This window comes from Ptychodera flava, chromosome 11, assembly GCF_041260155.1.
Source record: "Ptychodera flava strain L36383 chromosome 11, AS_Pfla_20210202, whole genome shotgun sequence".
NCBI classification, from domain to species: domain Eukaryota; kingdom Metazoa; phylum Hemichordata; class Enteropneusta; family Ptychoderidae; genus Ptychodera; species Ptychodera flava.
The window spans coordinates 36,415,906-36,432,921 of record NC_091938.1 but is presented as its reverse complement, the minus strand read 5'-3'; the positions used below and the strand labels follow the sequence as shown (position 1 = coordinate 36,432,921).

Here is a 17,016-nt window from a genome sequence, read left to right as displayed (position 1 = left end):
AAATTTAGGCCAACCACTTTCACCGCATTCCAGCCCAAGACTACTCGATATTTTAAATAACCATACGCTCAAAGCGAACTCCTCAAAGATATTGAACGACAGTGTACGGATATTTTAGTACAAACGAGTGGCTCAGATTCATTCCTTTTTTCTGAGTCATTTTATCGGAACGGATGAATATCTGTAAAATTAAGGTCTCTAATTTACGTTAAATTTGAATATATGTCGTTTGGTTTATCATGCATTAGGCTACATTCTTGGCAGTGACTCGGGCAAGCGAGTTTTAAACCCATTTAGTAAAAATATGTCTACTGTGCACAAGCTTTACATGTATTCATCCCGAAGTGCGACTGTGCTGTGTGGACTATGCCTACTCTCTAAGATCTCGCCTTTATAGGCTACACCGAAGTGGCAAGCACAGTCGCTCCTGAACTTCTCGAGACAGTCAAAAACAAGAATTTTATAGTCTCAAGTGAATATCATTCTCTTATTCTCAGCCTCCAGTCTGATAAAATCTCCACGAGCGCTTGAGTCGTAGTCGTGCCTAGGCTAGTCTTCGGGCGGCCTGGGAGAGCCACGCTGAGCAGTCTGGGTAACCGAGATTAGTAGTGACATGGTGCCCAATGTTCCGCACGCTTAGAAATAGTCAATCTTCTACCACTTCGAAGAGAGATGAAGTTAGATAGAGCGTATTAATCTAATGAGTGCAATTTCATTTATGGAGAGAGATATGAGTTGATTGTTGAAGGGACTCATAATGAGATATACAAAATAACACACCATGTCAATAGCACAGGTTCACCTATTGTAGTACTGTGAGTATAGGTTTCCCTGTTGATGTAGATTGGTAGTTTTATATAAACTTTAAATAGAAAACAAAGTCTGTGAAAAAGCCCTATGCAGCTCAGTCTAATTCGCAATTCCATAGTCGGTATGACCATAGCGATCAAAAAGGGACCATGGTGAGACTGACGATCACAGGGTGCAGACTGTCGAGGTTTATGATCGGATGTTATAGCTAAATGTACCGTAACTTTGGAATCTCAGCGTTATGTGTACTTAATTGGTGTCAATTGGCAGGCTTACATCGGGTTGGTAGATGAGATTTAGGTGTGAACAGCAAGTATTTTAAATTTGGCGTTACCTAGGTGTTGTACTGGTTTCACTTCTGTAATTTTATGAAATTTCATAAGTGGAAAAAACAACCCTGGGTGTCCAAATGAGCCTCAATCACGTGAATACATGATTCAAACAGACCGACTACGACCTACCGACCGACCGACCGACGTCCCTGCAATGCACTTTGCGTTCGTAAAGTACACTGGCTAATTTATTTCAAGGCACTGATCTCAGTTTGTCACCTGCACCAAAGATTCGACCTACTTTTCAGTAACGCTACCAGGGACCGACTGACGCCATTTTGAGAAATATATACTTTAATAAAATCATGCTTATAAATAGTTTCCAATACGTGCGTCGCCATGGGATTGGTGCGCGCGCTAACCTACGACGGAAGATGTCTGAATCGTAATGTGCATGATGTAGACTTGCCCAAAGTCTGTGGATTTGTACATGGATCCTATTTGAATGAAATTGAAGTAATGAATTCCAGTGAAGTATGCTTTGTTTTTATGGTGGTAGTGCTCTGTGGGCAACCAACTAGGAACACAGGAACGATACAGAAAGCGCAAGGCAATTACAGTTAGTGGGTTATAGTCTGAGCATGGTGCAGAATTCATGCTGGTCTTGAGGACTGCGCAACTCTACCTTACGCACTGCTGATACCTTATGAATGATTTAGCGTCGTAATAAGGTGCCGATATGATTCATCTTTCTCCATCTTTCTTCAGTCATATTATGTTTGTCTGTTTTAATGGTAATCACAAAGTACACACTTCAATTTAAGGTCGTATGTAAGCTTTAATTGGATGCGAAACATAGATATATCATATCATATACACAAGTAATGAAAATTTGTAAATGACAAATTGCCAAACGAATTGAAAGGTTCTGTCATAATTTCTCTCCACAAATTCCAGTTCTTTGTTGAGTAACACATTGAGTGAGTCTCATGGCCGTCTACGCCTTTGGGTTCGTAATTTAGACAACTTGGAGTCTGAAAATAGACAATAGGAGACTACCTCCGGTATTGCCACTTTGTACATGCACTGCCATATACGGCCAGTCAAAACCTTTAATATCAAATCATATGCAAAATACGAGAGTACGATCACTGGTCTCGCAATCATTTCAAATAATATTCAACACTTTTGAGCAGTGTTCTCTTAAAACTTAACTGACGATCTAAATGTACACGTTTTATGCCTACGACGACATTAATGTGGGTCGCATAGCCACAGACATGATGTTCGTGATACAGACTTTATTTTATGGGATATGCGATGGGATGTAAATGTTTTGATACATGTGGTTCAATCTGAGAAGATACTTCTTAATACTACATCAATGCTTTAAACTACATCAACTGATAATTCCAAGTCTCAAACAATAGTCTCGCTTTCAGATATCAATTCTGGTGTTATGGACGGTTTTTCATTCGTCGGATGTGCCCAAACTTCAAATACATTTCTAGCAAAGTCAGATACACTCTGCGAAAACGCCCATAAATTTTAGAACGTACCTCATGACCTTGGGACGAAATTTCTGTTATGCTGGCAAATGCTGCCTATCAATTGGAAAAACCCTCAATACTGCGTCTTCCCAAGTATATGACCTGTTTGTGGACCCATGTCATGGATACTTATTTACCCAGTGGCGCCGAAAAACCATTTCTTTGCATAATAAAGAATAGCCGATCATAATTTCAAGGATGTTGTAAGAATCAACCAGCAGTTGTGACTGTTACTATGAAATTTGTCGATAACAATATAGAGTCTAGAAAGGAGCTTAAAATTGCAGCCTCGCCAGAAGCAAGAGAGCATATATTGTGACATTCCATATTGGTGGTCTGTCGCAGGGATAGTGGCTGTAACTTTGAATAAACATTGACATTTTCATATATAGAAATATAATGCTGTGTCTAATTCGCTAAAACCATTGCTTTAATTTTAAGTCATAAACACTTTGATAAAATATAGCTTACTCTGGCTAAATACATGTGTTAACATTTTGTATGAACGAACGAATAATCAAATTCAGGTCATTTAACACAATTTCGTACAAACAAATTGTGGACAATTACACATATTTTGGGGAAGTCAAGTAAGAAATGGTTATACAAACAAATAAATGAAACATTTATCAAAAGATACAGCAGATGTTTTATTCTGTCCCTTTAATAGGATGTTGGGAAGACTAAGGAATAACGCCTTTTTCCTTGGCATCAACGTCGACTGAATTTTCTGTTGTGTGACTGAAGACCGCGTTGTCATATCCCGGTGGTGGAATCTCCGTAGACAGAGGAGCGCCATAGTTTGCTTCGTTGTATGGCGGCGGATATGCTGCAGCGGGGTTTGGCGTTGGGTATGGTTCTGCCGTTGGATAGACTGGGGCAGGTGGCATTTGGGCGCCCGTTGTGCTTTGGTACACGGTGACTGTCACGCGGTTACGATTAGCCGGCGAACCCGTAAGCATCCGTTCCCGCTCATATTTGGCCCGAATCTCTTTGTTAGCGCTGGCCACCAGACAAGGCATGCGGAACATATCGAAAAGCCAACCGACGCCGAAGACTCCGAGTGTAAACATGTACAAGCATCCCCAGCCTACTCTACCCAGGTAATAGTGGTGGAAACCTGTGATCGAAATTAAAATAAATAACGATGAAGTTATTTGAAATACAACGAAGTAATCTAATAATTGATGTCTGATATACTAACACCCGCTCATGTATTTTGATTTTTGCTAATTTAGTTTTTGCTGAGTCATCACGGTCAAAATTCGATTATTAGAGTAAAGGAATAAAAACAAACTGTAGCATGGTACACGGGTACGTTATTTTACATTATTTTTCTTTTTTAATCAAACTTTAATGTTAAATAAATGACTCGGCAAAAACGAAATGACAACTACACGGGCGTGTGTTACACTGTATTTTGATGAAATACTTTCAAAACCCACTGAAGCACTTATGGGGGAGAGTTTTTCTATAGGAAAGCCTGAAGAAAGACGATAAAAAATTCAATACGTATGATGTTTTGCAGATTTTAAATGTTTTTCTTGAAAAGTATACAGACCCTTCTAAAATTAAAAATTGTCAACTACCATCTTGTTTCCAGAAAAAATGTGATCGCGAGAATACATGTACATACATTTATTAAATTTTGGGCCTAATCATGAAGTTTGGCTAAGATGTAAATTATTTTCTAACGAATCGCAATTTACCTCCAAACTTTTACAATGTTACATACGACTATACACAGTAGCCGTTTGTACGTGAATTGAAATAGTACTTTGTGATATTCGACAACTTTATCTGATTTCTCATTGTGCAGATAAATACTCCACGCCTAAATAGTGTGCGTCATTTGCTAGCATCACATGCAATATACCCAAGCAGAGTAAAATCCCAGAATTAAGTTTGGTAGACGACAATAGAAATGCTCATGACTGAGACAGAAGTTGGAGACAGGCAAGGTTTAAATATCCATTGTCAATATGAAGAACGAAAATATCATAAATCATTGTTAGGGACAAAAAATACAATTGATGTCCATTCACTATAGGCTAGATGCAAAAGTGTGAACATAACTTGGGATACTATATTCCTTCAGAAATTGATTTTGTCAGCGGCACGAAATAACAGTGATTTGATAAAACTGTAAAACATTATTGGGATCACTGTTGTTGTATCTGTATCCCCGTCGTCAATGAACTCTAGATAAAACCTGTTCTATAATGGTGAGAAATTGATTGAAAAAAAAACCATTTATTCAGGTGACAGGTACGATCGTCATATCATAATTCTTTGAAAGCGGAAATACAGAGAAACCTAAGAAATAAAACATTTTAAACTTCAACTTCACAGTCAATACAGAAAGATTCTGACGGAAATGGTCCTGATTTTTTTAATCAAATGGAATATTGCGGCTAAACAATCCGTTTTTCGAAAGATCTTTTGATGTCGGTAATTTCCAAACGAAGCCTGACAATAATCATAAACGAAGAAGTAGAATATTGCAGTTACTGTCAAACTTATGAATATCGATGAGTGATAAGATATACTTGCCAAAAGTTCTGAGAATCGTACTTGCCGCAATATCGGGCATGATAAAACCCCACAACAAACATTAAAAACATTTTTTCAATTTTTTTCATCAAGTTTCCAAACCCATTTCAAAAGACCCTTTCTTTAAAAATTGTCCCCTTTAGGTGATGTTAATAAAGTACATATAAATTATGAACCTATTACAAACATGTTGATGAACCAAAACCCACACATTTGAAAAATAGGTCATGTTGCCCCTATTCGTTAATATGTAATGTCCTTACCAAGCAGGCCGAACGGTACGGCTGCTATATAAGCATCGTCCACTCGTTTCTTCGGAGGAGGGGGAGGGATATTCTTAGCCCTCTCACGACGCTCTTTGTTCAGGGATGTGACCAAACACGGCATGCGGAGGAGATCAACCGCCCATCCGACACCGAGCAATCCGAGCGTGAACATATATAAAACTCCCCAACCATGGCGTCCAAGGTAGAACTGGTGCGCACCAAGCCATCCAAGTGGTAGACCTAAAATGTAGGCTTCACAGATGCTCTTCTCACGGACATCCACGATGAGACTGACGTTTGGTTGATGGATTTGGACCGGAGCCTGAGGAGCAGGCTGCGGTGTGACTGCCGCAGGCGCAGCTTGTTTTGTCACAGTGACCGATGCCATGTTCACAACCACCTGTTGCTACCCAGAGGCGTAGAGAAGTTGTGCAGTATATCCCAGCCGTGAAACGGGAACGGTTCAGTTTTAGTCTTGTTGACACACACTGTCACGAGGGGATGAGATCATTTTAAACAGCGCATCAATCATTGGATATCGACTTCTCAGTCAAAGAGTGACGTCATTTATATGATCGCATAAATCGTCTACATGAGTTTGCGAAATAAAATGTAAAGGCGTAGCAGTGCGCATGCCTTATATCGTAGAGGGTTGGGTCCAGTAATGATTTGTGAACCTTACATGTGGATCCCGTGACTGTCTTTATGACCCTAAAATATATATAGACGTTGGTTGGTACAAAGTACATCGCATGATATCGAATGATTATCTCGTATACGAAAACATGCAACGTACGCATTTAATAGAGTGAAAATCGTCGACTGTTAGGTGCGGTTTCTTGCCTCTCTTGCTTGCAAAGTTCCAAGTCATAAGTGTTAGTTACATTGGCAAGAAGAAGAGGACAGGCGGTTCACAGGATTGCGGTGCATCAACATCAATCAGGCTGGCGTCGTCCATCAAAACTAATTCTAAACCCTGATCCAACCGTCGAAAAATTACAGCATTGACCTCCACTTGTCGCTCAATATTATCCTCTTCCTTACAAACTTGAAACAGGAAAAACTTATTAAGGGCAAATTTGATGAAGAAATGGACGTTTTTATTTATAGTGCATACCTTTAGATTGCAAACACCCAATAAAGTATATTGTCAGAGAAGGTAAAAATTAGAACAGCGAATGTCGGCGAACATTTCGGCGAACCTTTCTGCCTGAAGTCTTCCCAACTCACCATTAACTGTATGACGTTCCCTTCCTGATGCCGCGTCACTATCGTGGCGTGATTTTGTATCATCGAGCTTGGTCATGTATTCACCCATATCTAGAAGATATTGTTAGTGAGATACTATATGCCTGTCTACGCGTTGATTTCGACCATCGTTCAGTTTCTCTGTCGGACTATTTGAAAAGTGAAAACATTGGTCGTGTATACCCTACAGACTAGGATAGTTCAGGGTCAGTACCTTTAGCCTAACTTGAGATTATTTATGTTTTTCATGTCAAATGTAGTTTCTTGTTCTACTCCCAGAGCATGTTGATATGCACTGTCTTGTGCTTGTCAACCCAGTCTGTACATGTGTAAACTGCACCGTTGCATTGCTGACAGGTGAATTCTGGTCAGGACTAGAATTAAAATGTAAGCAACAACAGTGTGTTTTACAAAACTCTGTATTGACAAGCTAAATAGTTGTTCAACAAGGTTTGTGGAGTATAGCGAGAACTTGCAATTGACTTAGAAAAGAAAAGTAGTGAAAAAGTCATCAAGTTACAGCTACCAATGTCCCTTTACAAAAGTTGCCTTATATTATTGTGTGAACAACATAACTTTTAGGAATTAACTGCATTCTGTAAAGTTTTCAGATTTCCCTAAGTCTATGGGTTTATTGATATCATAACAAAGTAAACTGAAGAAGTAAACTTCGGCAGACTGTATTGTTGATGGTGGGGAGATCGCAAAACCAGCCCGTAACTACCTCGTTCGCACGAGAAATGCCGAGCGACAAGTGAGCTCCAGTCTATAAAGTTATAAAATATTATTGTGAAATGTTTGACTTTTCACCCCATGCGAAGAGCACACTGCAAATACCGTGAGTATGCTCTCTACGTAAGAACCAGGTTATTCTTTCAGTGGCAATGGTGAGAGTAAATGCGGGGCTCGGGTTTTGCATCGATACGGTAAGAACCCTTCTTGATGACTTTACACTAAACACTACAAGCGCCTGTGGGTGAGGATGGCCTAGATAACGCAAAGACAAGTTTTCACGGTTGACTGTGTAGAGCCGGCTGAGTGCGACGATATATTATGGTTTACAGGACCACGTCCTGTAAACCATGTACATGGTTTAGACGATGTACGCTCATGACAATTGAATTCCAAGTTTATCTCCTGAATTACGTTCCGGGTTGAAAAAGGTGAAGATGAAACTAAGATAGCCACATTGTGGAAATAGACACAGATAGTTAGAATAGTAAGTTTTTTAGAAGTACTACATCACAGATAAGGAATCTTTGAACAGGTTCGCATCATACGTATATATCATACAGGTATATACGGAAATGGGTGATATGTAAAATGGAGATCATCCAATTCAAAAAGCGTTTCCTCGATATAATGTCAAAACAATTTTGATGAGAGTTGTTTCATATTCCAGCACCATTACTTAATGGATGTAGGAAAGACGAGATAGTAGAATGAGAATTTTATAAGACTGGACAACTTTTTCACCTTAAATTTGAATGCGCTTATTGGTTACAGTAGGTAAACAGAGCTTGTCGGAAAGGTGTAACTGTACATTTCACAATAATTATCATTTATCTTTTGTAGTTGTTTAATCCATTTACAGCACTGTTTCTGTAACTTGTCTTTTCTGAGAGTAGTTTTGTACTCAGTGGTAATTAACTTGTAGCAAATACAGACTGAAAAACTCACAGTGCGGCTAAATGGGAAAATACCCTAGATGCTCAATGTAAATTACATGAAAAAAGGAAACACAGCAACAAAATTAATATCTTCCATTGTAATTTAATTGAATATATTTATTTAGCAAGTGCATTGACTGAGGAACCACGATTTTACCGTCGGGAACTGTACAGTCAGGTTATCTCTTTGCCAGTGGGCACGTGACCTTGCACACAGGTATTTCCAAGTTGTTGCCTCAAATGTACACGTTTGCTCGAAATAAATTCCTATTGCAACCTAAGAAAGATTTCAGTCAATATCTGTGGAATAACAGTGTGTTACGTCAAATTTTCAAATTTATAACTTCGAAAATATCAGGATATAAAGGTTATGTTGAGGTAGTGGAAATGGTAGCTTAAGTTCTGGTATAAAAGTAGGCGAGTTTCATCTTGATTTGTTTAAAATAGAAATACATAAATGACGCCAATAAGTCAGTCAATTATTTTGTACAGGCTATGTTGAACAAAGTTTTTAAGTGAAGAAATTAATGAAGCAGTAATCGTGAAAAAACGACACATATCAATTTCATATGTGAATTCTTAGAGACGAAACATCGATACTGTCGTTCCCCTCGTGGTTACCATGGGTGTGGTTTGTATATTCCGATGTCATTTGAGATTTTGTGATGACGAAAGCGTCGTCACCAATCATCAAATGCTATACGTACTACTTATTGGGCGCAGTATTTATATGATTTCGTTTATCAGGGCAAAGGTAGCTGTGACTCAGTGATTGGACGTCAGTACAATGACGTCATGGTATCTTCTCAACACAATACAGACAGGTCGTTTGCAAATTGTATTGTCGCGGTAACTGTGTTCACTTCTTCTGACATAGCCTTTCTTACTCAAAACTATTAGAGACTTGCACCAGAAATATCTGTTGTAAAACCCAAATTTAACAGTTTTTTTGCGTATTCCGTTTTCCAACGCATAAGTTCACATTGTTAGCACAGAAGAAATAACCCCCACGTATGTAAGAAGGCGATTTGTTGTTCTAGTATTTTCACACGAAGAACATTTCCCTAGCTGTTATGGCAGATGTCTGTCGACCACTCGTTTCAGGCTAATCCGTTATCCAATATAGGGCATTGTTGCTTTTGAAGTGACCTATTTAGTTGTTAGCAACTCCAAGATAATTTTTTTCTATACTTTAATCGAATTTGCAATAACTCATTATTTGTTTTGTTAGTATGTATAACAATATGAAATATAATTGGGCACAAACGACGTCACCATATCACTGAATACACCAACCACCATGGCATACAGCAGTTGCGTGGTCAAAAGCATGGAAACATTTCTAAACATTCACATTGAATAGTTACTATTCTATTTTGTGAAGTTCATATCAATGCCAAGTACTCTATAAGATCGTAACAACATGCAGTGACGTATGGCTAACATCGAATATCATCGACTTCGTGGCACTTGACGACATTTCAACTTTTAATTTGGTTAATAAGGCAAGAAATCTTTCTCCTTCATCATGTCTGGTGTATTCTGCTGGTAAGACGGACCACTGTATTCTGGCGGTGGCGAGTCACTGGAACAGGCCTCGTTGTATGACGGGGGATACGTTTCACCATCTGCCAGCTCGGTTGGTGCGTAAGCCCTAGCCGCCGCTGCTGCAGTGCTCGGTCGGGGCACTGACGGCGGTAGATGGCGCTGTTCGACTTGCGGATAAGCAGGTGGAGGCGGACCGACCGGTGCTGCTGGCCGTTGAGGTGAAGGCGGTTGCACATGAGGTTGAATATTACCGTATACGTTGATAGTGACACGGGAATGGCCGCTTGGTGATTGCGTCGTTGGTTGAATTCTCTCTAGATTCTTGACGAGAAGTTTCTGGTTTACTCTGTTGACAAGGCTGGGCAAACGGAAAACATCGACCAGCCAACCGATGCCCAGTAAACCAAATGTGAATAGATACAGACATCCCCACCCTGGTCTCTCTAGGTAAAAGTTGTGAAAACCTGTAAGAATATTGAATGAAAAAAAAGATTTTCATAGCATGGAACGATATAAACTCTCGATAATATAGTGCTTTGGTGAGTGTAAACATTACCTTGTATAAAACAGACTGGTCGGTTTATCGTTGTATCATAATTTCATATTTGTTTAGTATTAAAAAAAAATTGTCCGAATTCGACAAAGAGATCTCTGTTCTGAGTACTAGATACAATGATATCATCCAATCACTGCCGATGTTAACTATAAAACAATTTACCATAATAGTAATAGCGGTGACATACGGGAGACAGATTACTGTAATGTCCAGTGATCATGAAAAAAACCCCAAGAGCAGACAGGATTTGTTCTGCCCTTGCTGTATGATTTTGAATTCGACGAAGCTGGAGAAGTGTTCAATATCTGAAGAAAATATAGCTTTTTATAGGATAAAATATGATTTAGTGTATAAATCGCATTCTCGATAGTATTTCGCAAATAGCGACATTTCCTGAAAAATTAATAATGGACAGTAAATATGTGTACATGTTCTAAAGCTGTACCATAGATCCTCGAATTTTTCTCGAGGGTCTATATCTGTACCCACATGCCCATTAGTTTTCCGGTCTGCCCGGCATGCTTTCTAATAAATGTTTGCCGTCTTTAAGGGAACGTTCAGTTATTATCCAAAGGGGTGGTGTCTTTTGAAATTGGAAAACTGGAAAGGGATGGAAAGGCCAGGATTTTTTCGAACATCATGGGGGAGGGTCACTTGATGTTAAAAAATTTCCACCCTGTCAAAAAATCTTGTTTCAGTGTACAAAAACATCCAAGGCGATTCATTCTGTAAAGTCAATATACTGAGCAGAGTGGGAATGTATGGCTGGTTCTTGGCGTGCTGCGGCTGAAGTAAGGTGTAAGCTATGAGACATTGCTTACCATTTAGCTTACACATGGACCCGTATGTAAACACAAACCATACGATACTTGACACAGTTTGAGTTTAACTTATTTTTACTCAATGGTGGATAGGTATCAAAGTAAGATAAGATAATACATTTAGTTTTTAAATTTCAATAGTGACAGCCCTTCTAATAAAATTTAGTACGTGTGGACTTATGAGACATGGCTTAGCCAACACCTTGTGGGGATACAGAGGGGCCATATAAGAGAAAACATAACTCCAGGGTGGATCTTACTCAAAGTTATCAAAGTTAGATTTCTTCTGATAATAAATTTAGTCACTATTTTGATTTAAAGTTTCAATATTAAGAGCTTTTTAATGAAACTTTGAAAGTGTTTACCTGTGGGACATGGCTCTAAGCCCACACACTGTACACGGGCTAATATTGCACAAAAAATATGAAACGTGACTCGAATTACATGTATTTGTACCCATGGAGGATGTGTCTTAAAGTAAGGCCTATTTCAGATACTGGTACATTTAAAAAAATACATTATATCAATATCAAATATATATATATATATATATATATATATATATATATATATATATATATATATATAGATAGATAGATAGATAGATAGATAGATACATACACACACACACACACACACACATATATATATATATATATATATATATATATATATATATATATATATATATATATATATATATATCTCACAAAATTAATTCAAGTACAAAGTAATGATATCTGTTGTTACTTACGTTTCATGCATCCTGCGCTTCTGTCTGATGATTGCAGGGTACATGAAACTTAAGTAACAGATATCATTACTTTGTGCTTGAAGTAATTTTGTGTTATTATTTATAACGCTCTTCTTTAGCATCGAGCACTGTAATTTCCCACGAGGACATCTGTATACTTATATACATATATACTCCCACACAATCACACACACACACACACACACACACACACACCACACACACACACACACACACACACACATATATATATATATATATATATATATATATATATTATATATATATATATATATATATATATATAATATATATATATATATATAAAGTGGCCATTGTATTGTAAGCAATTAAAGATTAAAGTAAAACAGACTGTTAGTAAATGTACAAACACAGACTGTGATTCCACACCAAATAATGTTTACTGCAACACTTGTAATTAAAGGCCTAGTAATTGTAATGATTGACAATTGTTTTTCAATTTTTTGTTGCATTTATTAGCAACACTAGCAACCCAAGACACAAATATACAGTCAGTGTCAACAAGCTCATTTCGTGGTATTTCAATGTGCATGTGAATAAAACTTTTGACAATTGTTTTTCAGGATTTTGTTACAAGTGCCTGTGACAGTGTCTAGGTGTTCTTCCAACAGCGTAATGAAATACTCAGTACTCAACTTGTTGACATTGACTGTGTATCTGTGTCCTGTACTGTTAAAGTCCACTGAGGTTCAGACTTTAAAGGGAACTGCGCTCAAAGGTCTTATGGGACCCATACAACAATATCAATGCACTCGACACACTGACAAGTTGAATTGACAATACTGGTTATTTCAAAATGCTATATAGTAGACCACAAGTATGTTGCTGATACATCGAACAAAAAGAGCGATAAAAATTGTCAAAGTTAGAGTTACCGGTATAGCTTTTACAAAAGAATAAAATATTGAAATATCAAAATTTCATCTAGCAATGGCGTGCAGGGGAGAGTGAAATTTAAACATCTTCTGGGAGGTTCATCTTTTTTTGAGTGTTTATTGGGGTTCCATTAATTTGACGAAGCCCCACAACCCCTAACTATAATATCTCAATGCTCCCAAAACTTAACAGTTACCTGACCGTTGATCTAGACAGAAACATGATCGGCTGCTGATTACAGATTTTTGTCTTGCGAAATTGTGTGTAGTATCGGTGTAGCTGATCAAAGATCACTAATTTTAACAACGGTGTGATCAATGATCACCAGATTTTGTCATGAAACTTCGATCTTTATTCTCTTCCGTTTTCATGGGGTCGTGAGAACGGGTATTTTACATTATCTTCATACACTAAAGTCAAAGGCTTACTGTGTGATTGTTTTATTTTTACTCGAACGCCGAAATATCGGGCAATTATTGCGCTTTTACAGCAATATTCAAATTTCCATTGATTACATTCATTTTTGTGAATGTATTGGCACTATGTGTGGAGGTATTCCCTCGATCCGTACACAGTCTTCCAGGGGACTTTCCCCGTGGTATGACTGCCTAGAAGGAGACTTACGGTGTACTAAATCCATGATCAAAATATGAAGTCCAAGAAACACGATGGTAGTATCTATTTTTTACATCAATGATAGTATAGATTTGCGCAAAGCCCTTCAAAGTGCTCCCCATCTCCTTTCCAATTACTGGAAATATGATGAGTACTGCCCCCTGGCAATATCGGGCTTCTGTGTGCAGTATAGTCGTCGAAAGATTGATACAAAAAACAAATATATAGTACATTGCGGGTAGCAAAAGCTATATAATACCTTGGGGGTAGCAGCGAGCATCTACCTCCATAATTAAAGGGTGGTCGTCGGAACTGCGCGCGTGTGCGACTTTCTTGTTTACAAACAATGTATTTCATGCATCATATCTACATGCATCACTTCAACATGAACATGTTTCATCTTTCATCAACCGCCAACGTACCTTAGAAACGGTATTTACATCGGTCGAAGGGGTCCCTGGCAACCTTTGAGCAAAGTTCCGACGACCACCTCCCTTTAAACAATGGGGTAGTCCCTTCCTACCTCCTTGATTTAACTTACCGAGTAATCCTAGAGGGATACATGCGATGTAGGCGTCGTCAAGTCGCTTCTGCTTGAGAAGTGGGTGACCAAAGGCTTTTGCCCTGCTCTCTTCGTTAATAGACTTGACTAAACAAGGCAAACGGACCAGGTCACAAACAAAACCAACCCCAAAGAGTCCCAGTGTAAAGAAATACACCATCCCCCACCCATATCGTCCCAGGTAAAACTGGTGCAGGCCGACAAAGCCGAAAGGAAAGCAGAATAGGTAAGCCTTGCAAATGCTTTTTTCCGGTACATCAACAACGATGGTAACAACAGGTGCCTGGACCTCGTCAGTTTGCATCGTCGAAACAGAAGGGGGATAGATTTTCCCCTCGAAACTTGTGGTCATTTTGTCCGTATTTCACCTGTGGATATGTCGATGTACCCTGCAGTGTCGATTGACTGCAGTATACTTGTTTATAGGCCTATGCTATTCAGGTCGCTGTACCTAACACTGTTGATGTGACCGCCAGTATACTTGTCAGTCTATGCTGTCAGAAAAGCCAGGACGATTGCTATCATCTCGCTTTTGCTATGTCACATGGTTATGGCATCACCGTCGTTTGAGAACCCCGCCCTTTCAAAGCTATTGTCGTTGTCAATAAACCGGGTCTTGGTGACACATTGATTGACATCATATGATATCTTGATCTCCCCGGCCAAGACTCGTACGGTGATTCAGACCCGCGCGGTTTCTTTGTTTCAAAGGGTGTGCGAAGAATGATCAAAGGGTAAGGTTTGTTTTAACTTGAACTTGATTATTTCTACCTCAATAACTGGTTGAATCTCGGTGTAATGTAGCGCCAACTATATTGTTGAACATTGTTCTGCTCTGAACAATGCGCAAATTACCACAGTCACTTGTGATCTATTCCGCTCGGCGTCTATGCCCATACACGTGTGTACATATGCCTGAGAAAGGCATATGTACACACGTCTATGGGGCATGGACGCCGAGCGGAATAGACCGATCACAGGTGACTGTGAAATTACCGAACTTTCAAAAAACAATGTCACATGCTTGCAGACTGGATGGTTCGTCGGGAACTGTGGTCATTGATCAGTATACAAGCATGGACGTACAACAAATATACATCCATGATACAAGAAAAAACATCAAACTATGGTAAAACTTTGCCAGGTGTTATCCTCATCATTTTCCGAATTTACTAGATTGCCATGGACGTGCCCATGGCACGACAAATGGTCAAAATGAGCTGATGAGACGACTGCGAACGAATTTGAATTCCAGCTGTCTGTTTCTTTCATTTCAACCTCCATGATGACCGAGTTTCAACATTCTCGATCGTTGGGTGAGAGCAAACCCTGAGTAGCCGTGATTCGATAACATCTTGTCTTGAATCAGTCCGCCTCTATGAGGGACTGTGCTTGTATCAATGGTCCACTGTTCCTATTGTTATGACGGCTTTAGTTATGTAACAGTGCTGGCTAAAAATAAACTTGGGTCATTGGTCAGGTAACCTGTCGTCTTCGTGTGTCTATCCGGAGCCAACAAATAGTTGGATGCAAGACTTATGGACAAGCCTCTGTTCATACACTATTGCATATAAGATATATACGGTACACACACATACACAGGTATACTATAAAAATTATGATCAATGGCTGCAAGTGATTGCGTGGCATGTATTTGTTATCATTTTTGTGAGAATTGTTGGCACGATTGTAGTCACCCTATTCACTGAATGACACACATCAGCCACAGGTGCGTGCAGCATTGCTTAGATAGTCCATTGACGGGCCGGGATCGAAGTGTGAGGCCGAAGGCTGAAGCGGTACAGAAGTTCGGCCTCAAACTTCGATCCCAGGCCTTCGGTCGACTTATCCAAGCAAGCTGCACGCACTGGTGCACATAGCTGTAGTACAGTCTCTCTATCCACGTGATATAGGGACTGTGTATAGAAGCTACTTTGACCTAGTGTTAGCGGCGAGGAGAATCAGAGAGAGTATTTCTTGATGTACCGTTTTGTCAGTACAACTACTTTAGAATGTTCACATTTGTATTTCACATCATCGTCAACATCGAACAGAAAATTGAGAATCACAAACATCTTGTTTGTTGATTTTAAGCTTTATTTTCGTTGCAGTAACTAAATACAATGGTGTACACCACAAGTACAAGTAAAGTCAGCAAAGTGTACAAACTTCACACTCGAACAAATTTCATCATTACAACACGGTAATTACAACAATTCAAAAATAAACTACATGTAATTGGTGACCGTACATGCTTTCGAACTTTTTCAAATATGCTCTCAGAATACAAGCCGTGAAAGGGATGACATTGGCTTGGTACTTACTTGTCTAACTAAATAGTGTTATCTGAAAAAAAATGAAATTCATACGACAGATGATATATATTGATATACATGTACCTCTCTATCGGTTCCGTTTTCAGTCTCTTCTCCGTGTAAATATGAAACTTGGTTTGCCTTTTAAAAATGCACGTGTGTTGCTTTGTTCTCGGAGAAAACTCTTTCTTCGTTTAGTTTTAAAAAGTCAAAGTACATCACACGAAAATGCCGAAAAAAGCATAGGACATGGTCATCGGCCATTTTGGATCTAAAAGGTCACGAAAAGGTGAGAAATTCGAGTCCAGTGCCAATAAAATATCGTGTAATATTCATAGCAAGTACACTGTAAATAATTTGTATATATACACCAAACGATAGAGTTTCCATCAAAACGCGAAACTTTGAAAATAAAATAAGTTAAAGCATGATTGAAAAATTCTGTTATCAAAAGTCTTCTCTGTGTCGTGTTTTCAAACTAACTTACAGTACAATCTATTCTGATATTGGTAAATAAACCCAAACACCTAATTGGGACAATTTTAGTTCTGTTGATAA

The 17,016-nt window shown here is 38.8% G+C and overlaps 2 protein-coding genes across 2 annotated transcripts; both read right to left on the bottom strand.

Moving 5' to 3' along the window:
* Positions 1-1,900: 1,900 nt before the first annotated feature.
* On the bottom strand, positions 1,901-6,014 carry LOC139144182 (uncharacterized). The gene is made up of 2 exons (XM_070714834.1): positions 5,449-6,014; positions 1,901-3,752 (listed from the first exon to the last, which is right to left on the bottom strand). Exons 1-2 carry the CDS (start codon positions 5,837-5,839, stop codon positions 3,316-3,318), a joined length of 828 nt encoding a protein of 275 aa, XP_070570935.1. The 5' UTR covers positions 5,840-6,014; the 3' UTR covers positions 1,901-3,315.
* A 3,272-nt stretch (positions 6,015-9,286) lies between these two features.
* On the bottom strand, positions 9,287-14,656 carry LOC139143141 (uncharacterized). Its single transcript, XM_070713284.1, has 2 exons — positions 14,123-14,656; positions 9,287-10,381 (listed from the first exon to the last, which is right to left on the bottom strand). The coding sequence occupies exons 1-2, from the start codon at positions 14,493-14,495 to the stop codon at positions 9,867-9,869; spliced, it is 888 nt and encodes a 295-aa protein (XP_070569385.1). The 5' UTR covers positions 14,496-14,656; the 3' UTR covers positions 9,287-9,866.
* Positions 14,657-17,016: the final 2,360 nt, after the last annotated feature.